This window comes from Oncorhynchus mykiss, chromosome 31, assembly GCF_013265735.2.
Source record: "Oncorhynchus mykiss isolate Arlee chromosome 31, USDA_OmykA_1.1, whole genome shotgun sequence".
NCBI classification, from domain to species: domain Eukaryota; kingdom Metazoa; phylum Chordata; class Actinopteri; order Salmoniformes; family Salmonidae; genus Oncorhynchus; species Oncorhynchus mykiss.
In genome coordinates, this window is record NC_050571.1 from 11,132,669 (window position 1) to 11,145,168 (window position 12,500).

A 12,500-nucleotide genomic window follows, 5' to 3' on the forward strand; every position below is an offset into this window, starting at 1 on the left:
GGGGGGGGGGGACACCACAGTTAGTCTGGAGACTGAGCTCAATTTAACATTGGAAGAGGTATGGGGTTTGCCAACAGACACTAGTATAGGAAGCACACAGTGAAAACATACACTAGTATAGGAAGCACACAGTGGAAGTAGACACTAGTGTAGGAAGCACACAGTGAAAACAGACACTAGTATAGGAAGCACACAGTGGAAGTAGACACTAGTATAGGAAGCAAACAGTGAAAACAGACACTAGTATAGGAAGCACACAGTGAAAACAGACACTAGTATAGGAAGCACACAGTGGAAGTAGACACTAGTGTAGGAAGCAAACAGTGAAAACAGACACTAGTATAGGAAGCACACAGTGGAAGTAGACACTAGTATAGGAAGCACACAGTGGAAGTAGACACTAGTGTAGGAAGCAAACAGTGAAAACAGACACTAGTATAGGAAGCAAACAGTGAAAACAGACACTAGTATAGGAAGCAAACAGTGAAAACAGACACTAGTATAGGAAGCAAACAGTGAAAACAGACACTAGTATAGGAAGCAAACAGTGGAAGTAGACACTAGTATAGGAAGCACACAGTGAAAACAGACACTAGTATAGGAAGCAAACAGTGAAAACAGACACTAGTATAGGAAGCAAACAGTGAAAACAGACACTAGAATAGGAAGCACACAGTGGAAACAGACACTAGTATAGGAAGCAAACAGTGAAAACAGACACTAGTATAGGAAGCAGACAGTGAAAACCGACTAACTTTCGAATACCTTGTTGTGTTCGTGTTGAAGGGGATAAAGTCGCCTTCAAGGTCCTCCAACACATTTTCATTCACACTGTAAAACAGAAAACAGATTAAAACAGATAATTTAAAGCTCTGACTCGTCATGAGCCGTGTGCATCCAAGCATAAACACTCTCAGTAGACAGGTACAGTATATCTAACAGGTGTTTTCTCTCTCAGTAGACAGGTACAGTATATCTAACAGGTGTTCTCTCTCAGTAGACAGGTACAGTATATCTAACAGGTGTTCTCTCTCTCAGTAGACAGGTACAGTATATCTAACAGGTGGTCTCTCTCAGTAGACAGGTACAGTATATCTAACAGGTGTTCTCTCTCTCAGTAGACAGGTACAGTATATCTAACAGGTGTTCTCTCTCTCAGTAGACAGGTACAGTATATCTAACAGGTGTTCTCTCTCTCAGTAGACAGGTACAGTATATCTAACAGGTGGTCTCTCTCTCAGTAGACAGGTACAGTATATCTAACAGGTGTTCTCTCTCAGTAGACAGGTACAGTATATCTAACAGGTGTTTTCTCTCAGTAGACAGGTACAGTATATCTAACAAGTGTTCTCTCTCAGTAAACAGGTACAGTATATCTAACAGGTGGTCTCTCTCAGTAGACAGGTACAGTATATCTAACAGGTGTTCTCTCTCTCTCAGTAGACAGGTACAGTATATCTAACAGGTGGTCTCTCTCTCAGTAGACAGGTACAGTATATCTAACAGGTGGTCTCTCTCTCAGTAGACAGGTACAGTATATCTAACAGGTGTTTTCTCTCTCAGTAAACAGGTACAGTATATCTAACAGGTGTTCTCTCTCTCAGTAGACAGGTACAGTATATATAACAGGTGGTCTCTCTCTCAGTAGACAGGTACAGTATATCTAACAGGTGGTCTCTCTCAGTAGACAGGTACAGTATATCTAACAGGTGTTCTCTCTCTCAGTAGACAGGTACAGTATATCTAACAAGTGTTCTCTCTCAGTAAACAGGTACAGTATATCTAACAGGTGTTTTCTCTCAGTAGACAGGTACAGTATATCTAACAGGTGGTCTCTCTCAGTAGACAGGTACAGTATATCTAACAGGTGTTCTCTCTCTCTCAGTAGACAGGTACAGTATATCTAACAGGTGGTCTCTCTCTCAGTAGACAGGTACAGTATATCTAACAGGTGGTCTCTCTCTCAGTAGACAGGTACAGTATATCTAACAGGTGTTTTCTCTCTCAGTAAACAGGTACAGTATATCTAACAGGTGTTCTCTCTCTCAGTAGACAGGTACAGTATATATAACAGGTGGTCTCTCTCTCAGTAGACAGGTACAGTATATCTAACAGGTGGTCTCTCTCTCAGTAGACAGGTACAGTATATCTAACAGGTGTTTTCTCTCTCAGTAAACAGGTACAGTATATCTAACAGGTGTTCTCTCTCTCAGTAGACAGGTACAGTATATCTAACAGGTGGTCTCTCTTAGTAGATAGGTACAGTATATCTAACAGGTGTTCTCTCTCTCAGTAGACAGGTACAGTATATCTAACAGGTGTTCTCTCTCTCAGTAGACAGGTACAGTATATCTAACAGGTGTTCTCTCTCAGTAAACAGGTACAGTATATCTAACAGGTGTTCTCTCTCAGTAGACAGGTACAGTATATCTAACAGGTGGTCTCTCTCAGTAGACAGGTACAGTATATCTAACAGGTGTTCTCTCTCTCAGTAGACAGGTACAGTATATCTAACAGGTGTTCTCTCTCAGTAGACAGGTACAGTATATCTAACAGGTGTTCTCTCTCTCAGTAGACAGGTACAGTATATCTAACAGGTGTTCTCTCTCTCTCAGAAGACAGGTACAGTATATCTAACAGGTGGTCTCTCTCAGTAGACAGGTACAGTATATCTAACAGGTGGTCTCTCTCTCAGTAGACAGGTACAGTATATCTAACAGGTGTTTTCTCTCTCAGTAGACAGGTACAGTATATCTAACAGGTGTTCTCTCTCTCAGTAGACAGGTACAGTATATCTAACAGGTGTTTTCTCTCTCAGTAGACAGGTACAGTATATCTAACAGGTGTTCTCTCTCTCAGTAGACAGGTACAGTATATCTAACAGGTGTTTTCTCTCTCAGTAAACAGGTACAGTATATCTAACAGGTGTTCTCTCTCTCAGTAAACAGGTACAGTATATCTAACAGGTGTTCTCTCTCTCAGTAGACAGGTACAGTATATCTAACAGGTGTTCTCTCTCAGTAGACAGGTACAGTATATCTAACAGGTGTTCTCTCTCTCAGTAGACAGGTACAGTATATCTAACAGGTGTTCTCTCTCAGTAGACAGGTACAGTATATCTAACAGGTGTTCTCTCTCTCAGTAGACAGGTACAGTATATCTAACAGGTGTTCTCTCTCAGTAGACAGGTACAGTATATCTAACAGGTGGTCTCTCTCAGTAGACAGGTACAGTATATCTAACAGGTGTTCTCTCTCAGTAGACAGGTACAGTATATCTAACAGGTGTTCTCTCTCTCAGTAGACAGGTACAGTATATCTAACAGGTGTTCTCTCTCAGTAGACAGGTACAGTATATCTAACAGGTGTTCTCTCTCTCAGTAGACAGGTACAGTATATCTAACAGGTGTTCTCTCTCTCTCAGTAGACAGGTACAGTATATCTAACAGGTGGTCTCTCTCAGTAGACAGGTACAGTATATCTAACAGGTGTTCTCTCTCAGTAGACAGGTACAGTATATCTAACAGGTGTTCTCTCTCTCTCAGTAGACAGGTACAGTATATCTAACAGGTGTTCTCTCTCTCAGTAGACAGGTACAGTATATCTAACAGGTGTTCTCTCTCTCTCAGTAGACAGGTACAGTATATCTAACAGGTGTTCTCTCTCTCTCAGTAGACAGGTACAGTATATCTAACAGGTGTTCTCTCTCTCTCAGTAGACAGGTACAGTATATCTAACAGGTGGTCTCTCTCAGTAGACAGGTACAGTATATCTAACAGGTGTTCTCTCTCAGTAGACAGGTACAGTATATCTAACAGGTGTTCTCTCTCTCTCAGTAGACAGGTACAGTATATCTAACAGGTGTTCTCTCTCTCAGTAGACAGGTACAGTATATCTAACAGGTGTTCTCTCTCTCTCAGTAGACAGGTACAGTATATCTAACAGGTGTTCTCTCTCTCTCAGAAGACAGGTACAGTATATCTAACAGGTGTTCTCTCTCAGTAGACAGGTACAGTATATCTAACAGGTGTTTTCTCTCTCAGTAGACAGGTACAGTATATCTAACAGGTGTTCTCTCTCTCAGTAGACAGGTACAGTATATCTAACAGGTGTTCTCTCTCAGTAGACAGGTACAGTATATCTAACAGGTGTTCTCTCTCTCTCAGTAGACAGGTACAGTATATCTAACAGGTGTTCTCTCTCAGTAGACAGGTACAGTATATCTAACAGGTGTTCTCTCTCAGTAGACAGGTACAGTATATCTAACAGGTGTTCTCTCTCAGTAAACAGGTACAGTATATCTAACAGGTGTTCTCTCTCAGTAGACAGGTACAGTATATCTAACAGGTGTTCTCTCTCTCAGTAGACAGGTACAGTATATCTAACAGGTGTTCTCTCTCAGTAGACAGGTACAGTATATCTAACAGGTGTTCTCTCTCTCAGTAGACAGGTACAGTATATCTAACAGGTGTTCTCTCTCTCAGTAGACAGGTACAGTATATCTAACAGGTGTTTTCTCTCAGTAGACAGGTACAGTATATCTAACAGGTGTTCTCTCTCTCTCAGTAGACAGGTACAGTATATCTAACAGGTGTTCTCTCTCTCAGTAGACAGGTACAGTATATCTAACAGGTGGTCTCTCTCTCAGTAGACAGGTACAGTATATCTAACAGGTGTTTTCTCTCTCAGTAAACAGGTACAGTATATCTAACAGGTGTTCTCTCTCTCTCAGTAGACAGGTACAGTATATCTAACAGGTGTTCTCTCTCAGTAGACAGGTACAGTATATCTAACAGGTGTTCTCTCTCAGTAGACAGGTACAGTATATCTAACAGGTGTTCTCTCTCAGTAAACAGGTACAGTATATCTAACAGGTGTTCTCTCTCAGTAGACAGGTACAGTATATCTAACAGGTGGTCTCTCTTAGTAGATAGGTACAGTATATCTAACAGGTGTTCTCTCTCAGTAAACAGGTACAGTATATCTAACAGGTGTTCTCTCTCTCAGTAGACAGGTACAGTATATCTAACAGGTGTTCTCTCTCAGTAGACAGGTACAGTATATATAACAGGTGTTCTCTCTCAGTAAACAGGTACAGTATATCTAACAGGTGTTCTCTCTCAGTAGACAGGTACAGTATATATAACAGGTGTTCTCTCTCAGTAAACAGGTACAGTATATCTAACAGGTGTTCTCTCTCTCAGTAGACAGGTACAGTATATCTAACAGGTGTTCTCTCTCAGTAGACAGGTACAGTATATCTAACAGGTGTTCTCTCTCTCAGTAGACAGGTACAGTATATCTAACAGGTGTTCTCTCTCTCAGTAGACAGGTACAGTATATCTAACAGGTGGTCTCTCTCTCAGTAGACAGGTACAGTATATCTAACAGGTGTTCTCTCTCAGTAGACAGGTACAGTATATCTAACAGGTGTTCTCTCTCTCAGTAGACAGGTACAGTATATCTAACAAGTGTTCTCTCTCTCAGTAGACAGGTACAGTATATCTAACAGGTGTTCTCTCTCAGTAAACAGGTACAGTATATCTAACAGGTGGTCTCTCTCTCAGTAGACAGGTACAGTATATCTAACAGGTGTTCTCTCTCAGTAGACAGGTACAGTATATCTAACAGGTGGTCTCTCTCTCAGTAGACAGGTACAGTATATCTAACAGGTGGTCTCTCTCTCTCAGTAGACAGGTACAGTATATCTAACAGGTGTTCTCTCTCAGTAGACAGGTACAGTATATCTAACAGGTGGTCTCTCTCTCAGTAGACAGGTACAGTATATCTAACAGGTGGTCTCTCTCTCTCAGTAGACAGGTACAGTATATCTAACAGGTGTTCTCTCTCTCAGTAGACAGGTACAGTATATCTAACAGGTGTTCTCTCTCAGTAGACAGGTACAGTATATCTAACAGGTGTTCTCTCTCTCAGTAGACAGGTACAGTATATATAACAGGTGTTCTCTCTCAGTAAACAGGTACAGTATATCTAACAGGTGTTCTCTCTCTCAGTAGACAGGTACAGTATATCTAACAGGTGTTTTCTCTCTCAGTAAACAGGTACAGTATATCTAACAGGTGTTCTCTCTCTCAGTAGACAGGTACAGTATATCTAACAGGTGTTTTCTCTCTCAGTAAACAGGTACAGTATATCTAACAGGTGTTCTCTCTCTCAGTAGACAGGTACAGTATATCTAACAGGTGTTTTCTCTCTCAGTAAACAGGTACAGTATATCTAACAGGTGTTCTCTCTCTCAGTAGACAGGTACAGTATATCTAACAGGTGGTCTCTCTCAGTAGACAGGTACAGTATATATAACAGGTGGTCTCTCTCAGTAGACAGGTACAGTATATATAACAGGTGGTCTCTCTCTCAGTAGACAGGTACAGTATATCTAACAGGTGGTCTCTCTCTCAGTAGACAGGTACAGTATATCTAACAGGTGTTCTCTCTCTCAGTAGACAGGTACAGTATATCTAACAGGTGTTCTCTCTCAGTAGACAGGTACAGTATATCTAACAGGTGTTCTCTCTCTCAGTAGACAGGTACAGTATATCTAACAGGTGTTCTCTCTCAGTAGACAGGTACAGTATATCTAACAGGTGTTTTCTCTCTCAGTAAACAGGTACAGTATATCTAACATGTGTTCTCTCTCTCAGTAAACAGGTACAGTATATCTAACAGGTGTTCTCTCTCTCAGTAGACAGGTACAGTATATCTAACAGGTGTTCTCTCTCTCAGTAGACAGGTACAGTATATCTAACAGGTGTTTTCTCTCTCAGTAGACAGGTACAGTATATCTAACAGGTGGTCTCTCTTAGTAGATAGGTACAGTATATCTAACAGGTGTTCTCTCTCTCAGTAGACAGGTACAGTATATCTAACAGGTGTTCTCTCTCTCAGTAGACAGGTACAGTATATCTAACAGGTGTTCTCTCTCTCAGTAGACAGGTACAGTATATCTAACAGGTGTTCTCTCTCAGTAGACAGGTACAGTATATCTCACCTGGAGTCAGTACTAGGGGTCGGACTGTCAATATCTCTGTTGAAATAATACAATTATATGGTACTGTTAGAATGAAGCACATTGAAGTACAATAGTAATACATTTAGTAGTGGCAGGTAGTTGTAGTAGATTGAGTTGTGGTAGGTGGTAGTAGATTTAGTTGTGGTAGTAGTAGTAGATTTAGTTGCTGTAGGTGGTAGTAGTAGTAGATTTAGTTGTGGTAGGTGGTAATAGTAGTAGATTTAGTTGTGGTAGGTATTAGTAGTAGTAGATTTAGTTGTTTTAGGTGGTAGTAGTAGTAGATTTAGTTGTGGTAGGTGGTGGTAGTAGTAGTAGATTTAGTTCTGGCAGGTAGTAGTAGTAGTTTTAGTAATGGTAGGTAGTAGTAGATGTAGTAGTGGTAGATAGTAGTGGTAGGTAGTAGTAGATTTAGTAGTAGTAGTAGATTTAGTGGTAGTAGTAGATTTAGTAGTAGTAGTAGATTTAGTAGTAGTAGTAGATTTAGTGGTACTAGTAGATTTAGTGGTAGTAGTAGATTTAGTAGTAGTAGTAGATTTAGTATCAGTAGTATATTTAGTAGTGGTAGGTAGTAGTAGATGTAATAGTATATTTAGTAGTGGTAGGTGTAGTAGTATATTTAGTAGTGGTAGGTAGTAGTAGATGTAGATTTAGTATCAGTAGTAGATTTAGTAGTAGTGGTAGTTAGTAGTAGATTTAGTAGTAGTGGTAGTTAGTAGTAGATTTACTAGTGGTAGGTAGTAGTAGATTTACTAGTGGCAGGTAGTAGTGGTAGGTAGTAGTATATTTAGTAGTAGTAGATTTAGTAGTGGCAGGTAGTAGATTTAGTAGTAGTAGATTTAGTAGTGGCAGGTAGTAGATTTAGTAGTAGTAGATTAAGTAGTGGCAGGTAGTAGATTTAGTAGTAGTAGATTTAGTAGAGGCAGGTCGTAGTTATTAGTAGTAGATTTAGTATTGAAAGGGATGGTAGATTTAGTATTGAAAGGGATGGTAGATTTAGTAGTGACAGTTAGTGGTAGTAGTAGTAGTAAATAATAGTAGATTTAGTAGTGGCAGGTAGTAGTAGTACTAGTAGATTTAGTAGTGGCAGGTTATAGTAGATTTAGTAGTAGTAGATTTAGTAGTGGCAGGTAGTAGATGTAGTTGTAGATTTAGTAATGGTAGGTAGTAGTAGTACTAGTAGATTTAGTAGTACTAGTAGATTTAGTAGTGGCAGGTAATAGTAGTACTAGTAGATTTAGTAGTACTAGTAGATTTAGTAGTGGCATGTAGTAGTAGTACTAGTAGATTTAGTAGTACTAGTAGATTTAGTAGTGGCATGCAGTAGTAGTACTAGTAGATTTAGTAGTACTAGTAGATTTAGTAGTGGCAGGTACTAGTAGATTTAGTAGTACTAGTAGATTTAGTAGAGGCAGGTACTAGTAGATTTAGTAGTACTAGTAGATTTAGTAGTGGCAGGTACTAGTAGATTTAGTAGTACTAGTAGATTTAGTCGTGGCAGGTAATAGTAGTACTAGTAGATTTAGTAGTACTAGTAGATTTAGTAATGGTAGGTTGTAGTAGTAGTAGATTTAGTTGTGGTAGGTAGTAGTAGTAGATTTAGTTGTGGTAGTAGTAGTAGATTTAGTTGTGGTAGGTGGTAGTAGTAGTAGATTTAGTTGTGGTAGGTGGTAGTAGTAGTAGATTTAGTAGTAATAGTAGGTAGTAGTAGATTTAGTAGTGGTAGGTAGTAGTAGATTTAGTAGTAGTAGATTTAGTAATGGTAGGTAGTAGTAGATTTAGTAGTGGTAGGTAGTAGTAGATTTAGTAGTAGTAGATATAGTAGTAGTAGATTTGGTAGTGATAGGTAGTAGTAGATTTGGTAGTGACAGGTAGGAGTAGATTTGGTAGTGACAGGTAGGAGTAGATTTAGTAGTAGTGGATTTAGTTGTGACAGGTAGGAGTAGATTTAGTAGTAGTGGATTTAGTTGTGACAGGTAGGAGTAGATTTAGTAGTAGTGAATTTAGTAGTGACAGGTAGTAGTAGATTTGGTAGTGACAGGTAGGAGTAGATTTGGTAGTAGTGGATTTAGTTGTGACAGGTAGGAGTAGATTTAGTAGTAGTGAATTTAGTAGTGACAGGTAGTAGTAGATTTGGTAGTAGTGGATTTGGTAGTGACAGGTAGGAGTAGATTTGGTAGTAGTGGATTTGGTAGTGACAGGTAGGAGTAGATTTAGTAGTAGTGAATTTAGTAGTGACAGGTAGGAGTAGATTTGGTAGTAGTGGATTTAGTAGTGACAGGCAGTAGTAGATTTAGTAGTGGCAGGCCGTAGTAGTAGTAGATTTAGTAGTGACAGGTTATAGTAGATTTAGTAGTAGTAGACTTAGTAGTGACAGGTAGTAGGAGATTTAGTAGTAGATTTAGTAGTGACAGGTAGTTGTAGATTTAGTAGTGGCAGGTCGTAGTAGTACTAGATGTGTGTGTGTGTGTGTGTGTGTGTGTGTGTGTGTGTGTGTGTGTGTCATACTACATATCCTAGAAGTGAAAGATCAAGGGAGAGGGGAGAGAATAGGGGGAGAGTGGAGAGGATAGGGGAGAGGGTAATGGATAGGGGGAGAGGATAGGGGAGAGGATAGGGGAGAGGGTAATGGATAGGGGGAGAGGATAGGGGAGCGGGTAATGGATAGGGGGAGAGGGTAGGGGGAGAGGATAGGAGGGGGGAGAGGGGAAAGGTTAGAGGATAGGAGGAGAGGTTAGAGGATAGGAGGAGAGGTTAGAGGATAGGGGGAGAGGTTATAGGGGGAGAGGTTATAGGATAGGGGGAGAGGTTATAGGGGGAGAGGTTAGAGGATAGGGGGAGAGATTATAGGGGGAGAGGTTAGAGGATAGGGGGAGAGGTTATAGGGGGAGAGGTTATAGGATAGGGGGAGAGGTTATAGGGGGAGAGGTTAGAGGATAGGGGGAGAGGTTAGAGGATAGGGGAAAGGTTATAGGGGGAAAGGTTAGAGGATAGGGGGAAAGGTTAGAGGATAGGGGGAGAGGTTATAGGGGGAGAGGTTAGAGGATAGGGGGAGAGGTTATAGGGAGAGAGGTTAGAGGATAGGGGGAGAGGTTATAGGGGGAGAGGTTAGAGGATAGGGGGAAAGGTTAGAGGATAGGGGGAGAGGTTAGAGGATAGGGGTAGAGGTTAGAGGATAGGGGGAGAGGTTATAGGGGGAGAGGTTATAGGGGGAGAGGTTAGAGTGTAAAGGGAGAGGTTTGAGGGGAGAGGTTAGAGGGTAGAGAGATAGGGGGGAGGTTAGAGGGAGAGGGAAGAAGTTAGAGGGTAGAGATGATAGGAGGGTAGAGGGAGAGGGTAGAGGGTAGAGATAGGGGAGAGGATAGAAGGGGAGAGGCTAAAAATTAGATGATAGGGGGGAGGTTAGAGGGAAGAGGTTAGAGGGTAGAGATGATAGGAGGGTAGAGGGAGAGGGTAGGGTAGAGATAGGGGAGAGGATAGAAGGGGAGAGGCTAGAAGCTAGAGGTTAAAAATTAGATGATAGGGTGAGAGGTTAGAGGGAGAGGGAAGAGGTTAGAGGGTAGAGATGATAGGAGGGTAGAGATAGGGTAGAGGATAGAAGGGGAGAGGCTAGAGGGTAGAGGTTAAAAATTAGATGATGGGGGAGAGGTTTAAGGGTAGGGAGAGAGGCTAGGGACTAAGGGGCTTGGGACTAAGGGTCTAGGGACTAAGGGGCTAGGGTAGTAGGGGTAGCTAGGTAGTAGTAGATGTAATAGTATATTTAGTAGTGGTAGGTGTAGTAGTATATTTAGTAGTGGTAGGTAGTAGTAGATGTAGATTTAGTATCAGTAGTAGATTTAGTAGTAGTGGTAGTTAGTAGTAGATTTAGTAGTAGTGGTAGTTAGTAGTAGATTTACTAGTGGTAGGTAGTAGTAGATTTACTAGTGGCAGGTAGTAGTGGTAGGTAGTAGTATATTTAGTAGTAGTAGATTTAGTAGTGGCAGGTAGTAGATTTAGTAGTAGTAGATTTAGTAGTGGCAGGTAGTAGATTTAGTAGTAGTAGATTAAGTAGTGGCAGGTAGTAGATTTAGTAGTAGTAGATTTAGTAGAGGCAGGTCGTAGTTATTAGTAGTAGATTTAGTATTGAAAGGGATGGTAGATTTAGTATTGAAAGGGATGGTAGATTTAGTAGTGACAGTTAGTGGTAGTAGTAGTAGTAAATAATAGTAGATTTAGTAGTGGCAGGTAGTAGTAGTACTAGTAGATTTAGTAGTGGCAGGTTATAGTAGATTTAGTAGTAGTAGATTTAGTAGTGGCAGGTAGTAGATGTAGTTGTAGATTTAGTAATGGTAGGTAGTAGTAGTACTAGTAGATTTAGTAGTACTAGTAGATTTAGTAGTGGCAGGTAATAGTAGTACTAGTAGATTTAGTAGTACTAGTAGATTTAGTAGTGGCATGTAGTAGTAGTACTAGTAGATTTAGTAGTACTAGTAGATTTAGTAGTGGCATGCAGTAGTAGTACTAGTAGATTTAGTAGTACTAGTAGATTTAGTAGTGGCAGGTACTAGTAGATTTAGTAGTACTAGTAGATTTAGTAGAGGCAGGTACTAGTAGATTTAGTAGTACTAGTAGATTTAGTAGTGGCAGGTACTAGTAGATTTAGTAGTACTAGTAGATTTAGTCGTGGCAGGTAATAGTAGTACTAGTAGATTTAGTAGTACTAGTAGATTTAGTAATGGTAGGTTGTAGTAGTAGTAGATTTAGTTGTGGTAGGTAGTAGTAGTAGATTTAGTTGTGGTAGTAGTAGTAGATTTAGTTGTGGTAGGTGGTAGTAGTAGTAGATTTAGTTGTGGTAGGTGGTAGTAGTAGTAGATTTAGTAGTAATAGTAGGTAGTAGTAGATTTAGTAGTGGTAGGTAGTAGTAGATTTAGTAGTAGTAGATTTAGTAATGGTAGGTAGTAGTAGATTTAGTAGTGGTAGGTAGTAGTAGATTTAGTAGTAGTAGATATAGTAGTAGTAGATTTGGTAGTGACAGGTAGTAGTAGATTTGGTAGTGACAGGTAGGAGTAGATTTGGTAGTGACAGGTAGGAGTAGATTTAGTAGTAGTGGATTTAGTTGTGACAGGTAGGAGTAGATTTAGTAGTAGTGGATTTAGTTGTGACAGGTAGGAGTAGATTTAGTAGTAGTGAATTTAGTAGTGACAGGTAGTAGTAGATTTGGTAGTGACAGGTAGGAGTAGATTTGGTAGTAGTGGATTTAGTTGTGACAGGTAGGAGTAGATTTAGTAGTAGTGAATTTAGTAGTGACAGGTAGTAGTAGATTTGGTAGTAGTGGATTTGGTAGTGACAGGTAGGAGTAGATTTGGTAGTAGTGGATTTGGTAGTGACAGGTAGGAGTAGATTTAGTAGTAGTGAATTTAGTAGTGACAGGTAGGAGTAGATTTGGTAGTAGTGGATTTAGTAGTGACAGGCAGTAGTAGATTTAGTAGTGGCAG

General features: G+C 40.2%; 1 protein-coding gene across 4 annotated transcripts in view; it reads right to left on the reverse strand.

Annotated features, from left to right (window-relative positions):
* LOC110504369 (proteoglycan 4) overlaps positions 1-12,500 on the reverse strand; it is a 40,817-nt gene that overhangs the window by 13,128 nt on the left and 15,189 nt on the right. For all 4 annotated transcript variants that reach the window (XM_036970280.1, XM_036970279.1, XM_036970277.1 and 1 more), the window contains 2 exons: positions 7,009-7,044; positions 766-831 (listed from right to left, as the gene is read on the reverse strand). In XM_036970280.1, the coding sequence (XP_036826175.1) occupies positions 766-831; positions 7,009-7,044 (102 nt within the window). The remainder of the gene's footprint in view (positions 1-765; positions 832-7,008; positions 7,045-12,500) is intronic.